General features: G+C 40.7%; 1 protein-coding gene across 1 annotated transcript in view; it reads left to right on the top strand.

Moving 5' to 3' along the window:
• The first annotated feature begins 8,095 nt into the window (after positions 1–8,095).
• Positions 8,096–20,235, top strand: part of LOC109479741 — a 31,335-nt gene continuing 19,195 nt past the window's right edge. Inside the window, exons 1-8 of the mRNA XM_019781730.1 lie at positions 8,096–8,120; positions 9,774–10,199; positions 11,282–11,500; positions 12,852–13,169; positions 13,696–13,869; positions 14,342–14,515; positions 14,804–14,977; positions 15,255–15,433. Of these exons, the coding sequence (XP_019637289.1) occupies positions 8,096–8,120; positions 9,774–10,199; positions 11,282–11,500; positions 12,852–13,169; positions 13,696–13,869; positions 14,342–14,515; positions 14,804–14,977; positions 15,255–15,433 (1,689 nt within the window). The remainder of the gene's footprint in view (positions 8,121–9,773; positions 10,200–11,281; positions 11,501–12,851; positions 13,170–13,695; positions 13,870–14,341; positions 14,516–14,803; positions 14,978–15,254; positions 15,434–20,235) is intronic.

The following is a 20,235-nucleotide window of genomic DNA, read 5'->3' as shown; positions in this document are numbered from 1 at the left end:
CTCCTGTAGCCAGGGGGAAAAAGGAGGCAAACATTACATGCCCGTAGCCAGGGGAGAAGGTTTGGAAGAACCCCCCACAAGGCTCAAAGGTCCACTTTTTGGTCCAAATTTTATGTAATGGTCCAAGATTTTTCTCGACAAGATGGACTGGAATCGTAGAAAAACTGCTCTCCTTGTCATTGAATAAAAATTACGTCTTCCATGGTTTACAGAAGACAAGTCAAACCCTTCAGACATAGTTTTAGACATAGTTATAGTTCTAAACAGCTACCTTTATCATGTAGACTTTAGTTACTTTATACTCTTTTTCATTGTTCTTTTATGTTTTGTAATTTGCAATTAGCCTCCGGGCATGAATTTGCAATAAACTTTTCATTAACGCAGGGGCCACATTTCCAAACTGGGACCTGGACTAAAAATCTTTTTTCTTCTTCTTTTTAAGTTACGTTCCGCGTCAAATATTATATACTACTGTGTCCGAGTGTAATAAGGTTCTTTTGCTCATGATTTTCAGGTAAACGATCATGTAATACCTCCACTTGCTGCTCTTTTGACGATCCCTGCACTTCGTCGCCTCCTCTTAGGGTCACGATGCCGAACAGAGTTAGACAACGGCAGACTGGCCATTACCAGCATCACAGTCATCAAGATGGCAAGTCTCATGCTGTAAGGTAGAGGTGAAACTATACCAGGGTAATCAAAGAAGGAGAATGGTTTCTTGAGTAGAAGAATCTTCAACAACAACAAAAAAAACATGAAAGCAACAAATATTCAACATCTTACAAAACTCCTTTCTTTAACTGCCATCTATGTTTTTTCTTCATACCTCCAGAGTTTCACACAGCAAGCGCTGGGTAAGATTAGGCGTTACAATGTGAACAATTTCCCGTTCCCATATACAAATAATAACCAATCTTCTGTATCGGTATAGCCGGTATAACCGCCCTTCGGCGTAACATACCAGCTTCGCAGGCACGCGGCGCGGCGGCAGCTAGCTTATCACACCGAACGACTTGTTACACTTAATGTTTGCACATTTGATTGTTAGCAGGGGTTGTTTAAAGCTTTCTAGTGATGATGCCCCAACTGTGCTTGGTGGCAACGAGTTCCATTCTACGATAGTTCTGGGGAAATACGAGTTTTTGAATACCTCAATTCTTGGTTGATAACTCTGATATTTGAAGGCATGACTGCTTCTTGTTCTTTTCTGGGCTGGTATCAGATACTTAGTGGTTGGTACATCCACCAGTTTATTAGTCATTTTGTACATCATGCACAGTCTGGGGTGTATGACTAACAGTTACTAGTTCTTATATACGTCTCTGCAGTAATAGACTTGTTTATGTGGCAAGTGAACAAAGATATGACAGTCAAAGAACACTTAAGTAGTCCCCTGACCTTTTACTAATAACTGCCACTTAACATATGACGTCATTGAGGCGTCGCAAGTATCCTCAAATTATCATTAAGTCATCAGATGTAATTGGAAGAAAGGAAGAAGAGACAATAGCTAGCAGTCTAGCCTCACAGAAAATATGATATACAGCAATATCGTACTTCAAGACGTGAATGACATAACAGATTTGTGTTTATCTATTATCCGTTATCATGTTTCTATCTTCACCTGTTAGGGTCTTAAGATTACTGTGAGTTTCAGCTTAGACTGTACTACCCAAATAATCATTATCCCCGACGGCCATGCGTGTATTCAAGGTGAACTGGCTAGACCGAGGTGGACGTTTTGTTGTTGTTGTTGTTTTATTCCAACATCTAACACAAGACATGGTGGCAGCACACTCAAGTTAAATTTCTTTCAATTTACTAGTATTTTTAAGCCAACATCAACGCATAGGACAATAGACAATACTCATTTTCACCTGAGTAAGGTGAGGAAAGTTGTGTAAAGTGCCTTTCCCAAGGACACAAGGTCGGTGGCATGGCAGATTGAGCAATTTGAAGAAACGTCCTTAAAAATTTACATGCTTGCATTTGACTAAACTACTCATTAAAATACTAGTTTGGGCTCTTGGGTATACAGTCACATTTTTTCACTACATGAAGACTTGTATCAGTATTGTACAATGTACGCATGCACTGTCCGTACTTTTTTTAATAAATAACATCAATACAGATAAAAGGTGAAAGACTAAGTGACGGCGGACTCAAGTTGTGCAAACGAATATTTTTACCGTCACTTATACATTATGGAAATAAAAATAACTGACTAGACACTCAAACTTTTGATTATTAACTATTATAGTAATAGTAAATAGACGCATAACAAATACCTATAACAGTATGAGTCCGTAGTTTTAACACCACGCCCATATCTGTTAGCCAAGTTATCAGACCTACAAGCCGTTGACATCGCTATCCAGCTAATATAGCACTGTTGACAAGACAAATTTGTACTCCCTTACCTTGGAAAACTGTTGATCACCCACGAACTTGCAAAATTTGCGAGAACTGTTACAGATTTCGATGTTTAGGACGACCTAGCCTCCTTTCCACAGTGGTGTCGCAGTCAGATGGACTCAGGACTTTAATCTTTGTGTGTCGTCAATCGTGAATTATCGCCCGTCCCTGAAAAGACAAAACATCTTGTCGAGCGAGTTTTCCTAATTTCTGCAGTGTCCCTCAGGGGCATCCGGTGTCCTTGGTAAAGTAATGGGGCGGACTATGCCATACAAAGTTGTGGGGTCCTGTGGCGCAGCGGCAGCGTTCTCGAATCGGAACCAGAGGCCCCGGGTTCGAGTCCTGACATGCCACCGATCTTGTGCCCTTGGGAAAGGCACTTTACACGACTTTCCTCACTTCGCTCAGGTATTGGACTGTCCCCTGTGTTGGTGTCGGCATTAATATAAGTTGAAAAAAATTGAGTGTGTCGTCACCACGTCTTGTGATTACATGTTTCGCAATAATAATAAAAAGTTGTTTGAAATAACGTGCTGAGGCCCATATACATAGCTCAAATTTACATAAAATCGCCTGTTAGACTCAATGTACCATAGATCCAGCAGGACTAAAACTGCATTCAAAATTCATGGGTAAAAGCACATGTGAAGGAGTAGATTTGTGTGTATTTTGGTGTTAGTATGTCTGCGTGAACATCTCAAAATGGGCCACTGTCCCAGGGATTTGACCCCCCCGCCCCCTAGCGATTTTGCCCACTTCCAAAATCAGGAATTTCTCCAAAAAATGCAGTTTTATAGCATGTAGCAAGTACACATATTTGATATATAGTTCTAAAACTATTTGTTGTTGTACTCCCTCTGGCGATTGCCAATAATACTGCATTTTTGCAGCATACCTGATATTAGTATTATACCTTTTGTTAGTATTCATGATACCTTGTTTTGCTATTCATATGCTTAACGGGCATACGATGTATTTTTATGAAAATATATTAAATGACTGTACGTTTGGGGAAAAACGTAATGCATTACTATTTATGTAGGGCATCAGATGTATTTTTTATAAAGACATCATGACTGTAGGTAAACCTTACCTGAAACCTTACCCTGAAACCTTACCCTGAAACCCCGTCCCAGGGACAACTAACAGTCATATCATAGACACTGAATGTTTTTCAATAAACCTTCCATGTATGACTTGGCTAATGGCCACACAAAGAAGATTAACTGTTACACAGACTGAATTTTCATTTTGGTATGGAATGTACCAAATATGATGTTATACGTAACAAGCTATTTACATTTCTCGAATCAAGTACAATAGATTTCAAGAGTCTTGATGTTAGCGACAGATTTAAATATATCTTTACATGTAATGGTCCCCACAGCGCAAAAATATGTAGATATATAAAGGAATGCTTTGTTATGAGAAAAAATTCCGAAACTTGTGATTGACCAAGGAGCTTGGATTGACCCACTCGATTGTTACACTTTATCAAAGACTTGTGCTATCCCTTATTATTGGAATAATTATATTTCAGTCCATACCATGGTATGGATGAAATATATTGTGTTCTCTCATGTTTCTTCTCCGCCTCCTTCTCCTCCGCCTCCTTCTCCTCCTGCCAAACAGTCAAAGGGATTCAACTCAGCCATCATTCAGCCAAATGACTTGAAATTTGGCATGGAGGTAGAGTGGGCCAATACCCCCAGGCGTTTTTTTTTTCATTTTTTGATACATGCCTTTGAAAAATTTATGAAGGTTTTTTTTTGCATTTTTCGCCAAAAAATGGATTTTTGGATCCTGAGCCCTGGTTTTACAACCAAATGATATGACATTCGGTATAAGGGTACCTTAAACGTGTGTCTACAAAATAGCAGTCATGTATTTGGCATTCACCACTTCCAAATGACTCTTTTGGGGGACTTTAATGGCTATTTTCAGCAAAAAAAGGGCCAAAAGTGCTATACCCGTTCCATGTTCTATCTAAAGAATGACCGGTTCCATCCATGGAACACGTATTCCATTGCGGGTTACCTGGGGTCACATTGCACCTAAGTGGTGCGTAATGACCCACACATTCAATTTTATGTGCCTAAGACCTTCAAAATGTATCAAATCTCATAATTGTTAGTTTTTGCATACCTGTAATAAGATTAGTAAAGCTTTCGAGATTCAAAGTACTTGTTGTTGCATCTTTGTTCTCATATAGCTACTATTTAATTCATTTATTTGAGAACCTTTGCCAGTTTTGCACTGGGGTAAGTTTGGAATAGTCCACTTTTGCGTGGGAGGGAGATGGACTGAAATATGTTGTATTTGCTCCCAAGCAAATATCGGCCTTTCTAGTTATGATATAGATTTGTTAGGTTTTATTCGACATTAGGTCTTGTTTAATACATTTTATTGTCTGTTACTGTTATGTAGTTTGCCATACATTGTACCATGTGCAATTGTCGTGCAATAAAGTTCGTCTTCTGAAATTTATAAAAGACGGAGAAGGGATTTTGGACGTCTAGTGACACCTTTTCAGACTGCTGTATATATTACTAGTATATACAGTTAATGCTGTGTTTTCTGTCCCAGTATAAAAAGGATATACCATGTCTATTGAACACCTTCGGTGCCTTCTATACTTGCATCAGGCATATGTATATACACTTTAATTGAAAAGCTTACCGAGAAGTCACAGACACTAAATGCTTTTCAATAAAACATTTTGTGCACGACTTGTCTGATGGAGACACAAAGCAGATTAACTGTTACACATAACCAGGTGAAACCGGATTCCTCGGACCATTCTCCCAGTTAAAGTACGTGGGATTTGTCTATACACTATACAATACAATACTTCATTGTTATGATAGAAATCATTCCACATACCTGTTTGAACGTGCAATGGGAAATTTGTATGAAACAGTTGGTGTCAGTTAGTCCATGTTGATTTGATTATATGAATGACATCCTCTGGGAACCCCAAAACTGATGCGAGCGTGCGAATAAAAAAAGTTTGGCAAAAAAAAAAGTTGCTTTCATTATGAAATCTACATGGTCATGAAGGTTGAACAAGTGACATAAAGTAGGGTATGGCGAATAATCTACTATTCAAATTCATTTCTTCACTTTTTTATCATTTTCGTTTTATTTTGGCATTCTACGACATTAGTATCGTTTTCCAATATTTTTTTGTTCAACGTACGGTATATATTTGCTCATTTTGCAACTGTTTTGTACGATTTACAGTATGGTTGAAAACTTTTTTTGGAAACGGCCGAAAATTCATGCGCGCGCGGATGTCATCCATATAATCAAATCAACATGGCCTTATGTAGGTTAACCATCTCTTGGCCGAGCGCATTTTATGATCTTTTATTGATGAACACTATCTCGCAGACAAAGCGACGCGTGACCTAGTTTCACTTCCAAATACTTTGCCAACATTCAATAAAGTATAAAAACAACTCAGTCAAAAAAACTTCATTTCAACCTTTCATCATTTGGATGAAGAAGAAGCCACGAAGAAGATTAGCAGCTATACAGGATCTAGAGAAAATCTATTGCTTCTATTGTACACGCCTGCAAAGGCACGTTTCACCCGAGCGCACGTAGCATAGCCCGCCATTGTTGTTGTCCTTAGTGTAGGATTTCCGGGGTGAAAATCATTGTAAAAAATTCATCTATTCCTAATGCAACTATACAAATCATTCATAAGAAAACATGTATCTGTTCTTTATTTTCTCACTGAACAGCAAGGAAAGGTTGAATGTTCTGAATGTTTTCTTGTGACCTGTACTTAGCCTAGTGATGCAATAATGTAGCCTCTACCAGGCTTCGGGAGGCGGCTGGAAAGAGTAGAAATCGGCCAAAAAGAGAGATAACATGCCAGGTGAGTTTGTCTGCTGGGAGAGAACATTGTGCAGCAAAATGTTCTCTCCCAGCAGACAAACTCCCCCGGCATGTTATCTCTCTATTTGGCCGATTTCTACTCTTTCCAGCCGCCTCCCGAAGCCTGGTAGAGGCTAGTAAAATGTGCAATATAGGTCGTCTTTCATTTATTCATTATGCATAGATTAAAAGGTTTATTTTCGTCACCTCTTCCACTAAAAGGAGTAATCTGCACATAGAATTAGCGAGAGAGAAAAAAATCTCGCTTTGAAAAGTTGCGTGCGCGCGAAAATCCCGTCCTCTTCTCATCAATAGTTCATGACGCGTACCTATTTTCATTCAGAGTTTGTAAGGTTTAACGTTTGGTCCTTTGCTGGTTTTCTGAGTGGTACTGGAGGGTGTTGCTAACATAATGAAATGATGGCAACGCTTCTAGTAAAACTTTGCTTGTTCATACTTGCGCTCAACATAGCGCAAAACGGAGATGGGAGTCGAGTGTTGGCTGGTAAGAATTATATTGTTGTTGTCTAGTTCCTTTTATGTCTAGCGGTGGCATGTTTATTGCTGTTTTTGTTGCTGTTTGTGTATAAGAAAGCTAAGGGTTGCCTAGCTAGCCATCCACCCAACTGTGTGCATGTCGAACGTGTACAAAACCTACGGATATGACTCAAAGGCATACAATGCAAATTTGGGGAAGCAAAACTGGATTTCCAATGTGAATTGAATCAACCCTATCGACCCACATTTGTATGTATAAATCCAGTACGTAACCCAGTGCAGGTTAGGTGCAGGCAGACCACAGAAATACCTGCATAGCTACAATTTTACCTGCACAAAGGTGCATATGCACCCAATATTTCGAGCCCTGCTATGTATGTCTACCTACTTCTTGAATATGTACAGTTTATCCAACAAAGCACAAAATCGTTGGGACTGGAAATGTTCAAAAAGTAGACAAAAGTTTACATATAGCATTGCAGTTCATCTGAAGGTGCTTCCCAGTCTAAAACCTGTATCTGTATCGCCAATATCACTACCCTTCGGAGTATTACTGAAACCACTTCCAAAAATGTTTTTTCTTATTTTTCCTATTTTCCTATGTTGAGAAGTATTTTCTTGCCAGGGGGATTTTCAATAAAATTCAAGAAACATTCTTCAAAGATTTTGTATGTTGATTCTTACACAAAGAATTTTATTCTTGTTATTTCTTAAGAAAAGAAAATATTTCTACTATCATGCTCACCAACAATAATCTTAAGAATTTTTAGAATTTTACGAAAGTTTACAGTATTTTTTCCTGCTACAAGAAATTTATTTCTTGTGTACAGAATGGTTTTCGTGCTTCAAGAACAGTTAGCTATTAGTTCAAGAAATATTTTCCTGTGGACAGAATCGTTTTCTTGCTACAGAAAAAAAACTCAAGAAACACATGCATGTGTCTCTTGAATTTTCTTGCTACGGAGATTCTTTAATTTCTTGTTCAAAGAATAATTTTCTTGCTACGAGATACACTTTCTTTGTACAAGGAAAAGCAAGAAAAACAAGAAAAAACATTTTAGTACTTTCTGCCATTTCAGAAACATGTGGACTGTCTTCGTTTCGCCATGTTCCTCAGACGCGTTGCCCGGGATATGCCCTAGGACTAGGCTATCAAGGTGTCAGTCTCGAGTTCTGTGTCAATGCCTGCTGTGCAGACTCCAAGTGTCTGTCATTTAATTACAACATCCGCTCAGAATGCTATCTGAAAAGTAAAGTCTGTTCTCCTGAGGAGAAAAAGGCGGCAGACATCGGCAACATGTACGATCGACTGATCGGACCAGGTTTGTGCATTCACATCATTGTAACAGAACTTTATTGTAGTCATTGTGCAATGTATTACAACGACTATTGAACATAATAACAAAAATTAAAGGGTTACTAGACATCCAGTGTTAATACAATATACAATCAAGAAGGGCTAATCATGAGTTTTGGCATTTTTTTATATAACAAAAAATATTTTATGTCACATATGCTAGATATGCGTCAGATTATAATAAATCTACTCTTCCTAAATTCGGTCCATATCTGTATCCAAATAGCCGCTATAACCGTCCTTCGGCGTAATACACCAGCTTCGCTTCTGGCTATATTACACTGAACGACCTGTTACGCCTAGCCTTTGCACATTTTACTTTAAACATTGTTTAAAACTGTCTAGTGTGATAATGCCCCCACCGTACAAAATGCACTTGGAGGCAGTGAGTTCCAATCTACGATAGTTTAAGGAAAAACAGAATTTTTGAACACCTCATGCCTTGCTTGATAACTCCGGTACCTGATGGCATGACCTTTATTGTTCTTTTCTGACCTACTATTAGGTACAGTCTGACTTATCTTTTACGATTCTGTAATTGTCCTGTTAAATTGTCGTTGTGTTAAATAAATTGTACTCACTGTGCCTGGCAAGCAACCATTTAGTTTATTGAGTTGAATTTTAAAAAAAATTCAAATATGACATAGGTAATGACATACGTCTTGCCTTGAGTAGAAGTCAATATCGCTTTGGGGAAAGCGGCGTTCCAAATGAGCGACCAATTCACAACTCATTTCTGTTTGAAAACATTTCTGTTTGAAAACATTAACATGATAGTTCAAAATACTCGGTTGCTCATTTGCAACCCACAACCAAATTTTGTTCATCGCAAACTGTATCAGTGTTTGCATTTAAATCGATGTACTTACTTTTGGTAATTATATCTTACGTATTTCACATGCACGAAGTGTTCAATTCTGTATTCTGTACAGTTAGGTACATTTTTGTTACCACTGGGTACCAAGCTATTGTTTTGGGTATGTTTGTCTGTGCGTTTAGGAGATACATTTTCATACAAATTATTAGTATTCTTCAAAAACATTATATCTATTATATATCCAAATTTGGCTTGTATGCGATCATTACTTTTCCAGCGGCAGCGGTTTAAAGTCATGTAAAAAACACTGTGTTCTATGGCTACATTTGCCAAGACGCGGCCCCAAGGCAGCATCACAATGGAGAAATTAAAAAGTACCGTTTTTTAGGGTATCGCTTTTCTCAAATCAGTTAAAACGGAAGGGAACGCCTGCTCTGGTCCTCGGCTATGGATAGATGTGGTTTTATCGTCCTTTCCGTGCTGCATACTTGCGGAAAACCTCTTTTACTGCGCACTTACTTAGACTCTGGTCAGATTTAAACTCCGACCCGGAACTTTTTGTGGGTACAAATGTGTCGTTACAGTGGATTGTGGGGGATTTGGTTACCACAGATTGACCTTAAGGTCATGTGGGAAATCTAGATAGTCTCGTATCTCTTGTCGGAGGCTTGAGGGACGTGATGGCTCCACCCACACACTTAGTACTGGGGTAACACACTTAATAGCAAGTAAATTTTATGTCAACATCAGCACATTTGCCACGTGCACCGAGAGCCATATTTTCTTTTCTTTTCTACAAAGGTCCTGCTTGGCTGGAGCGATCCCCTGATTGGCCGATTGAGAGGACAGAAACGCCGTGGCCTGATGCTGCCGATGCGGACAAAGTTCTTGATGGTGATTATTATTCTCACTGGAACCCAAACGGTCAAGGCCCGTGGTACATCATCTTCGACCTTGTTGCGCCCTACACTCTCTCCAAGATCAGCATCACCAACAACGGTGATACAACCCACGACGTTTCGATGTTCCTGCTGGAAGCATCAGCCAGTTCTGACCCGTACAGCTGGAAAGACGTGGTGACAGTGAAAGAAGTGGCAGCTTCATCCGAGGTCCAGGAATTCGGAGGCTTCTCAGCCACGGGACGTTTCTGGAAGCTCAACATCACAAAAACGTACGGGACATGGCAGCCATGGTTACGTGAAGTAAACTTCTTTGGAGAAAGAGCAGGTAGGGGGATTTAAAGGTTTACCAATCCATGTTGAACTTGAAGCTACCTACATACCAAATATCAACAAGATCCATCTATAACTTCTCGTGTTATGACGTTCACCTACATACAGACTCCAGACACCAAAGCTGTTCCACCAAGCCCAAACCAAAAACATACCCCGTAAATAATTTCATCAGATTGGTAAACGACTGAATAGCAAAGTTCTTTCTATCACAACCATTTATTTTTCAAACCGACGTTTCGATGACCTTCTGTCATCTTCTTCAGGGCAATTCTGACTGGTTTACTGTTTAGATGTTACTTGGTGCATAGTGCACTGAAGGTTTTACATAGTTCATAGTGCTTTTTCTGTTTACAATACATTCCGGAACGTAGTGTAATTGTGACATACATACTAGGCATTGTTACATCATAGGGAAATATGCTGTTCCAAATGTAAAGTGTTTCTATATATAATATAAGATTTCTTAACTAACAATACTGAGCTATCACAGTTCCAAATAGAAATTATTAAAAGTCTTGTTACATATGTATTGTTAGGAATCATAATAGTTACAAACAATAAGAAAACCAATGTCAGTTATTAAGAATGTGATCCCAAACATGACTAAGTCGGCTTGAAAAATGAATGGTTGTGATAGAAAGAACTTTGCTATTCAAAAACATACCCTTCTGACAAAGTCAATGATCGGTATGACGGGATTTTTTAAAATCAAATGATTTTGACAAGAAATGTTATGATTCTAATTTAATATCGGGCTAATGTTTAAGTAATTTACTTAATACATCATTTTATATATCTGTTTCACCTGTCCATTGATTCATCATAGTATTCAATTTCAATATGTTATCTGTGCTTTGCGTGTTGTATGTATTATGTATTGTCTGGTGGCGACATGAATATAAGTGTATATTGAGTGTGTCGCCACCATGTCTTGGCATTATATGTTTCAATAAAAAAAAATACATCATTGCAGCTTGGCTCATTTCTCATCTCAGCAAATTCCACATGGTTATATTACCTATTGTATTTCAGGAGCTGACACGTGTGGACTGTCGACATTTCGCCACGTCCCGCAAACTGACTGTTACTCCCCGGGACTGGAGATAGCCATCCACCACGGTGTAACTCTACAGTTCTGTGCAGAGGCTTGCTGTGCAGCCTCCTCGTGCCTGTCCTTTCAGTACAACACCGGGTCCAGCTGCTACTTAAAAACGAAGCTCTGCTCTGATGAGGAGAAGACGAGTACAGCAAGTGGCAACATGTACGACTGGTTTCAAGTATCACCTACCATAGGTATGTGAAGTTTTGTCTTCATTTGACACGATGAATTTGGCCAAAAATAGCTATTTCTTGTGATTTTGACCCAAAACTAAAACAAAATACCCATTTTAAACAAAATAGCCTCAGACGGAAATAACCTGTATGGGGTTGGCTCTCATCTTGTAAAATATAACGATGGATGGTGTTACCGCCTGCGCGTAAAGTCATGAAGTAAACGGCTATTTTTTTAACCAAAATGTGTATTTTTAACCCAAAATCCAGGTGAAGAAAAACTGAAGTACCTTTTATTCAATGCGTGTCAAGTACTCCTAAAACTGTGTGAAGTTTCGTCGCGGTGCGACCAAGCTAACAAAAGTTACAGTCATATGTATAGAATAATACTTTCCCATAAGCCTAGGACGCCTTACCCGACCGAGTATTGTAATTTTAGAACAAGTGTAGAAGACTTCTACTCGGATGTATAGAGTTAGCCTCCTTCGCAGACTTTTGCGACGGCGGCGTCGCTTCCCGAAAAATCAACGCCGACGCCGCACAAGTCTGCAAAGGAGGCTATATAGAGTCAAACTTTATTGCACATCACTTGTCACGGCTACAATGTACGGCAAGATTTTCAGAGATGCAACATATCAAACTAGTTCTTACTCTAATATCTAATGCTTATGTAGGTATCCTTCAATTGTACTTATCAATGCTTGTCTAATACTACAATATTTTACAAACATGACATATACACGTACAAGGAACATGGCTTCTATGATAATGTACAGGAGATTCATAAAACTAAATGCACAACAGATACTACGCTATGTTGTGTGTCTGATTATAATAAAGATTCCTTACTGACCCCACAAAAAAGTAAAGGGACTTTTGTATGGTCTTCTACAACTAAAGATCTAACAAATATATGTATGCGATACAATAAAGGTTTAACTATTCTCTAACATGTGGTCTCTAAGATCGAAACATTCTTTAATGTATTTTCCTATTTGAACACTGTATTGGTTATCTCCCCTGAGAATGTATCTGAATTTATCTATAGGATCTAACGTAATGAAATAAATTGAACAAGCGGAAAGAAAGGTGAACAGCAATAGGCACTTATCACTGTATAGTGTACAATCCATTATGTAATGGTGCTCATTTTCAATCATGTTATATATCTCCTTTCTCACTCAGGAAGCGAAGGCCCTGACCACACCAGCAATGAGTCATTATATCGTCAGTATTATTATTATTATTATTATTATTATTATTATTATTATTATTATTATTATTATTATTATTATTATTATTATTATTATTATTATTATTATTATTATTATTATTATTATTATTATTATTATTATTATTATTATTATTTCAGGAAGCGAAAGTCCTGACCACACCAGCCATGAGTACACCAGCCTGGGTTGTTGGTCAGACAGTGCAGACCGCGCTATTCCAACACTCGAGGGGACAGATCCACGCCTGGATGGCAAGTATCGGAAACGTACCGACCCCATCGGCAAGTGTTACCAGGTAGCATATTCCCGTGGGTTCACCGTGTTTGCTGTGCAGGATAGTGGGCAGTGTTTCGGGTCTGCTGATGCCCACAACACCTACAACAAGCACGGACCGTCCATAAAATGCAAAGCGGACGGGGAAGGCGGGCCGTGGGCAATTGAAGTCTACCAGATCACAGGTCAGGTTCATCAATATGAACATCTCTTGTCTTCTGTGCCTATTTTTTTTCGGGGTTTCCAGATCAAGGAACCACATCGACAGTACGTGCATGCAATGCGCCTGCATGGCACTTCAACAGAACGTCTCGTTTAAGGTCTTACATGTATTCGCGTACTAGTATTTCAGGATGACATCCCATCTATAGAATTCTAATGTTGTGTTGGAAAGAAAGATACAGTCTACAACGGCAAACTTCAGATGCAACTTTGACCAAACGTCCAAAGAAAACTGGGGAAAATCAACGTAACTCGTAATGGTACATTAGCCGCAAAGCGTAAAGTCGTAAGCTCTGAGACTTAAACGTAATTCGTAATTTTGCCTAATTCGTTATCAATGACAACGAAAAGGACTTGAAATGGGATGAAAGAAACGACAAAACATGATGTCTGTGTCTCCGTATTTTCGCATGGACACCGTGACATTTTGTTTCGTATTTTCGTTGAATGTATCTTATCACTACACCCATGCAGACCCTCTTCCTCTAGTTGACGGCAGCTGGTCCGAGTGGACTTCCTGGTCCATCTGTGAGGTGGAGTGTGGACTCGGGAACCAGTCTCGCCGCCGTGTTTGTGACAGCCTCCGTCCGCAGGGTAGCGGAGCGAACTGTACCGGTCACTCCGGAGAGACGCAGGGCTGCGACACTGGACTGCCATGTCCGGGTAAGAGCAAAGTTTTTGTATCAACAACTGTTGGACTTACGAACAGTCTTCCGAGAAAGATTGTTATGATCATATGATCAGGGACAGACAGAGATTTGAATGCGAAGTTAATTCTTTCCTCAGCGCAAAACTCTAACTGCTTATACTGAGAGAGATCTGACATAAATTTTAAGAAGAGTTATTTCATATCTCGCATGTAGACTGTTGACGCATTTTTATAGTAAAACGTTGAACTTTATTCCAACACACAATTTCAAATTTTCATCGACCACTGTCGCCTTTATCAGGATAATGACCAATCACTTCACAACGTGATTTCGCGAGAGTTACGGTTTACAAGTACGTGACAGTGGTCGCTGAAAATTTGATCTCTGTAAATTGTGTGTTGGAAGAAAGTTCAACGTTTTACTATGATTACTACCAACACAAATGAACTTTTATGATGTTGACACAGTTGTCTGTGTATTTCCAGTTTCCGGGAACTGGTCACAGTGGACTTCCTGGTCCAGTTGTGACGTCACGTGTGGATTCGGTAACCAGTCGCGCGGCCGCAGCTGCGACAACCCCCCTCCCCAACATGGCGGCGCGAACTGTACCGGGAGTTCCGCTGAAGTCCGGACCTGCGACAGCGGAAAGCCATGTGCAGGTCAGTGTGTTGACTGTGTTCCTTGAGTGAGATTTCTGTAGTAAGAAATGATATCGTAATGTTTGATGCAAGGGAAACTCCGCACAGGAATTCTAGTACTGAACGGCTTTCTTTCCAGTGCTGAAGTTCCTGTGCGGAGTTTTCTTCCGCTCAGGGCCCCGAGTGCCGACGCCATTTCCCCCGCGAGTTCCGCATTGAACGGCCAGTGAGCTCGAGGACCCCCTTACTTCTGTTGTAACCATTGACTGTCAGACGTCTTCAAAAACAGATTTTGACATTTTTTTTCAGTCTCCGGGAACTGGTCTCTGTGGACTTCCTGGTCCAGTTGTGACGTCACGTGTGGAGTCGGTAACCAGTCGCGCGGCCGCAGCTGCGACAACCCCCCTCCCCAACATGGCGGCGCGAACTGTACCGGAAGTTCCTCTGAAGTCCGGACCTGCGACAGTAGGCTTCCATGTGCAGGTTAGTGTGTTCCTTCATTCAGAAGCGAGATTTCCGTAGTAAGAAATGACATCGTAATGTTTGATGCAAGGGAAACTCCGCATAGGAATTCTAGTACTGAACGGCTTTTTCCAGTGCTTAGGTTCCTGTGCGGAGTTTTCTTCCGCTCAGGGCCCCGAGTGCCGACGCCATTTCCTCCGCGAGTTCCGCATTGGTCGGCCAGTGAGGACCCCCTTACTTCGGTTGTAACCCTTGCCTGCCAGACGTCTTTAAAAACAGATTTTGACATTTTTTTCAGTATCCGGGAACTGGTCTCACTGGACTTCCTGGTCCAGTTGTGACGTCACGTGTGGATTCGGCAACCAGTCGCGCAACCGCAGCTGCGACAACCCCCCTCCCCAACATGGCGGCGCGAACTGTACCGGGAGTTCCGCTGAAGTCCGGACCTGCGACAGCGGACAGCCGTGTGCGGGTCAGGCTAGTCTGTTACCTGTTTAGATGTAACTGTTTATCTGTGCATTGCATAGTACACACACACACACACGCATACATACTAGTATATGTATTTTACGAGGCCGAACCGTCTTCAGCCTGGGGGCGAACCATCTTCAGCCTGGGGTCTAACCATCTTCAGCCTGGGGCCGAACCGTCCTGGACTTGGGGCCGAAACGTCGGGGCCAAAGTGTCCTGATACCAGTGTGTTAGTCAATATAGGAGCCTGAATGTGGAGTTTAGAAGAGTATAGAGTTTGCAAACCCCTTGTTTTAGGTTTAATTGAGAACCCTTATTTAGGGTTAAGAAGAAACCCTAATTTAGGGTTAATTGAGAAATCCTAATTTAGGTTTAATTGGTAACAACGTTTGAAACTCTTCTCGAACATAGCAACAACACTCACCTCAGTTAACAAAATTTGCAAAGCGAATGCACAATGTTTACCTTCATGTGGTCTACTGCTCTGTTTATTCTTACCCATACACATCAAAATCCTAATAATAACTAGAAAGGCCAATATTTGCTTTGGAGCAAATACAGCGATGGGTTCACCACATTTTACCACATGGCAGGGAAAGAATGAGAAACACAAGGGAAAACAATGATTTACATTGATATAACTATAATATGAAGTAACATACAACTAAAACAACAGTTGGATAGCTATTCCCTACTTTATTGGTTAGGATTTTTAATTGCATAATGCAAACTGTTGATTTTCAAAATAAAAAAAAAAACGTTCATGCCCCGCATTCCAATGCTGGAGCAGAAAAGCTTGAAATACCTACCAAAACACTTGAATAAAGACATACTGTCAGTATGGAAATACTCTGTGCAGGTGTTAATCAAGTTAAATCCCAACAGCCAATCAGCAAGAAATGCTCTGTGCAGGTGGAAATGCTCAGTGTGCAGGTGTTAATCAAGTTAAATTCCAACAGCCAATCAGCAAGAAGTATAGAGGAAAGCTGCATGCCTATTGGTTGATGCCCTGCATTCCATTGTGATGACTCATGCCCAGACGTGGTAAACATGGCACACTAACACAGTAATACATTAGCTATAATACAGCCAAAAAACTCAAATAAAACCATTCTAAAAGCCTGTATCACAAACATTTAAAAAACGCCTAGGGGTATTTGCCCACTGTACCTCCATACCAAATTTCAGGACCTTAGGCCCTAAAATGAAGAAGCTGAATCCATTTAAAAAATGGCAGGAGGAGAAGGAGAAGGAGGAGGAGGAGGAGAAGAAACATCAGAAAAAGCAATATGGTTTCACCACACCACTTCGTGGTGTGGTGAACCCATAACTACAGATCTAGCTAGCATAGAATCAAACCTTGACGTTATATAGAAGCGACCATGGCCTAAATGATTGAAAGTCCCCGTTTTTATCCATTTACATCTTGTCTCAAAATTCTTTCACATTGTTCACTTTGTTAACATAAAATATTATATATCAAGATCGTCACATCAACAAGTTGCACTTTTACATAGAAATCCTTTGTATCGAGATATGTACAGCTCTGACTGCACAGATAGAATTACGACTAGGAAGGTAATAATATTTTCAAAGGAAATGCATATTGAGGTTTACCTTCACATGGTCAACTGATCTGTTTATTTATGCATGCTCGTTACATCATGCTCGGATGCCGTGGCCAGTGCTGCGGGTTGAACCTTCGTGGTTGGCGCGGCAGGCTGGTAATGAAACCCGGGGTGCTTGTCGGAGAGAATCCCCATGTGCCAGCAGGTTGGTTGAACATGGGCGGGCACCAAGGTCCACGGAGTTGGTTTGGTGTAGGAGGAATATGACGCCATGGAGTGGTAGGATTAGGAGGGTGGAGCTTTCGGGCCAGAGGTAGATGATGTCCAGTGACTGAGGAATCAGTTGACGTATATGTAGATAGTCGGCGTTGTTTCGAGGCACGTGTTAAGGACGACCAAGATACCGATGTGTGCGAGGGCTGTTGGGCAGGAGGTTTAGAGGGAGCGCCGATCACAGTGTCTCTGTATGTTGGAGTCTGAGAGTTTTTCACTGTGCTCGATGCAGGTTGGGTCTTCCTACCCGTGAACTGACCTAACCCCAAGAGAGGATCGGTTGCTCGCTTGATGTTGGCGGCCAGAACACGGATCCCGAATCTATTGATATGGTAACCGTCCGACGAGTAGAGAGCACTCTTGATTGTTCCAGAGTCGGCAAAGTTTGAATTGTCGATGGTGTGAACATAACTTGTTACATCTGCGACAACTTTCAGGAAAGAGTTCACGTCGTTTCCTACATCTTGAAGGGTAGGTGCATGATCTATTGGCAGGACAGAAGACATAACAATATTGCTGTTGGGGTATTTGTCGTGCGTGGTTTGAATGAGCTTACGGAAGCCTTCAGATACCGTCGTTGCGTCTGGTGTATCACGAATATCATAAGCGCCAACGTGAAACAAAATCACCTTCGGGCTGGGTAACTTTGAGCGCTGAATGAATTCAGTGGATTCTGTCAAATTAAAAACTAGCTCCTTTCTTACACTTTTGTTGGGGTACATGAAGTTTTCTTTTAGTGCCATTGTGTTCGAGTCGCCAAGAATGAGAATGTCTAGTGGCGTGTCTTTGTTTTCCTGATAGGTCTTGATTGTTTCGTCGGGCAATAACGTAACCACTAGTGTTCTGGTGTTTTTCAGAAGGTTCGTGTTTGGTGCCGGGGTCGCGTTCACTGGCTTTCTTCCATTCTCCATACTCGTATCGTCGTCGTAAGTCTTTCAGGCGAAACAAATTAAAACGGTAGAGATGTCCTTTCAGTATGCGTGCCGAACAGAAACAGTTGTGTGGTCCTACGCAGTTTCGCGATAGTTAATCGCCCTACATATGAACTTGTACATGTAGGATAAGTGGCGACTCTTGTCGAAAATTGATGCCTGAAACAAGAAACTATGGGTTACTATTATATAATGTGAGGCCTAGGCGTACATATATCTAGTTTTGGTCCCTCTAGTAATTAAGCACCAATACATTGTACTCCGGCCTCTTTGGCCGCAGGCAACATAAGCTGACCTGGTCTTAATGCCTCAGGGGCCCCACCATCAGGGCCAGGGCTTGTTTGTGGGGAAGCTTAAGGGACAAATATTAAAAAGAAGTCAAACGCAGTAATTTTTACTAGTAGTTTCTTAGTACTATTAGTAAGTAGTTATATTAGTAGTTCTATGAGTACTAATTGTCTATTTTTTATACCATATGTTTCTTCTGTCCCTGCAATTAGCCCTCGGGCATGAATGTGTAATAAAACAATTAACTCAATGAAATTGCTTCTGAAAAAAATGCTTAAAGAAACTTTGAAGAGGGTTTAAAATGTCGATGTGAGATAGAAAATTTAACGCCCTTACCAGCCATCGACCTCCAGAAATTAAGGTGCGGTGGGTGTTTTTTCTAGGGTCGGTTGGAAAACTGGAAACACAACATTTCTTCTCTAAGTCTAAAGAAACGAGGGCCAGGCTAGCATGGAAGGGCCCCGTGCGAGGGGTGGTGATTACGAAGTACGTTAAATCGTAATTTATGGATTATGTTTTAACGTTGCAAAAAGGTAACTGCCTACGCAGAATGAAAACGGCTAGTTACGTGTTACGGCTAATGCACTGATTACGAATTACGTTGATTTTGAGTGACTGATTTTGAGTGCTCTACCAGGCAGCCAGAACAAGGGTAAAGGCCAGTTTTTTTTTCAACAAACTAGAAAGAGAAAAAACTCTCCAGTTGGAAATTACCAGCATTTATCCCCACACACCAAGAAAAAGGCTGTTTTAAGTCGGTTTGAATTCACTCAGAATCGGCCTTCTGCGCCTGCTGGAAATGGTGACCTTTGCCCTACAGACACAAGGTACAGACAACTTGCTGGGAGAGGGGAGGGGCCAATGGTCCCTGAACGGATAGATAATAAAATCTCCGAGCAGATCTTTTTATCACTGCAATATAGTATCAATGTGGCAAAACCGTATCAAATTGGCCAAGCAGTATCCAATACAATTTAGATACACGGTTTCTTCACGCATAAAACAATATGCCAGTACAAAAAATAAAACGCCCGATAAATACACCTAAAATACAAAAAATAAGCTTTCAAAGTATCCTTTAGCGTACTACTGTACTCTCTACTCTAGGCCGAACAACATGCACCATAAGACAACTAAATAGTACGCTGCACAAGAAGAAAATCAAGGGCAAAACATGTGTCTGTGCAGCTTTCTTCAGAAACAGTCCAGCGCGACCTGTCACACTGTCCCTTAGTCTGATTAGTCTACTATTCTGACCAACGCAGCAGACTCACCTAAATCGTTGAATGTCTCAGGCGCGCAGCAATATCCTACATCTTCTACTCCAGAGATCGCCAGCCAACGACATTACCATCAATAGCAAACTCTCAGATACACTTCAAGTGTACATAAAAAAACTACTAGAAAAAGATACCTGTAAAACTAGTCACACCTACAATTGGTCAGGCCTATTACTGAGAGTTTGATCCCGTTTTAGCCAGGCTTCACGCACTGATAAATACACACAATGTATAATTAACTAGAAAGGCCGGCATTTGCTCTGGAGCAAATGCAGCAAATGGCTTCACCACATCCCCCGTACCGAAAATAGACCTGTCCCCTTCCGTCACACACATCCCTGTCGAATACTTAATTTAAAAAAATTCTCCCCTCTTTAAGAATGAATTATTTAGTGACCCTACATTATGTTATGGTCCAGTTAAACACACACACACACACACACACACACACACACACACACACAAGC

This window comes from Branchiostoma belcheri, unplaced genomic scaffold, assembly GCF_001625305.1.
Source record: "Branchiostoma belcheri isolate BF01 breed outbred unplaced genomic scaffold, Haploidv18h27 scaffold5, whole genome shotgun sequence".
Lineage (NCBI taxonomy): Eukaryota > Metazoa > Chordata > Leptocardii > Amphioxiformes > Branchiostomatidae > Branchiostoma > Branchiostoma belcheri.
The sequence above is the reverse complement of the archived record's forward strand: the minus strand, read 5'-3'. Positions and strand labels throughout refer to the sequence as shown.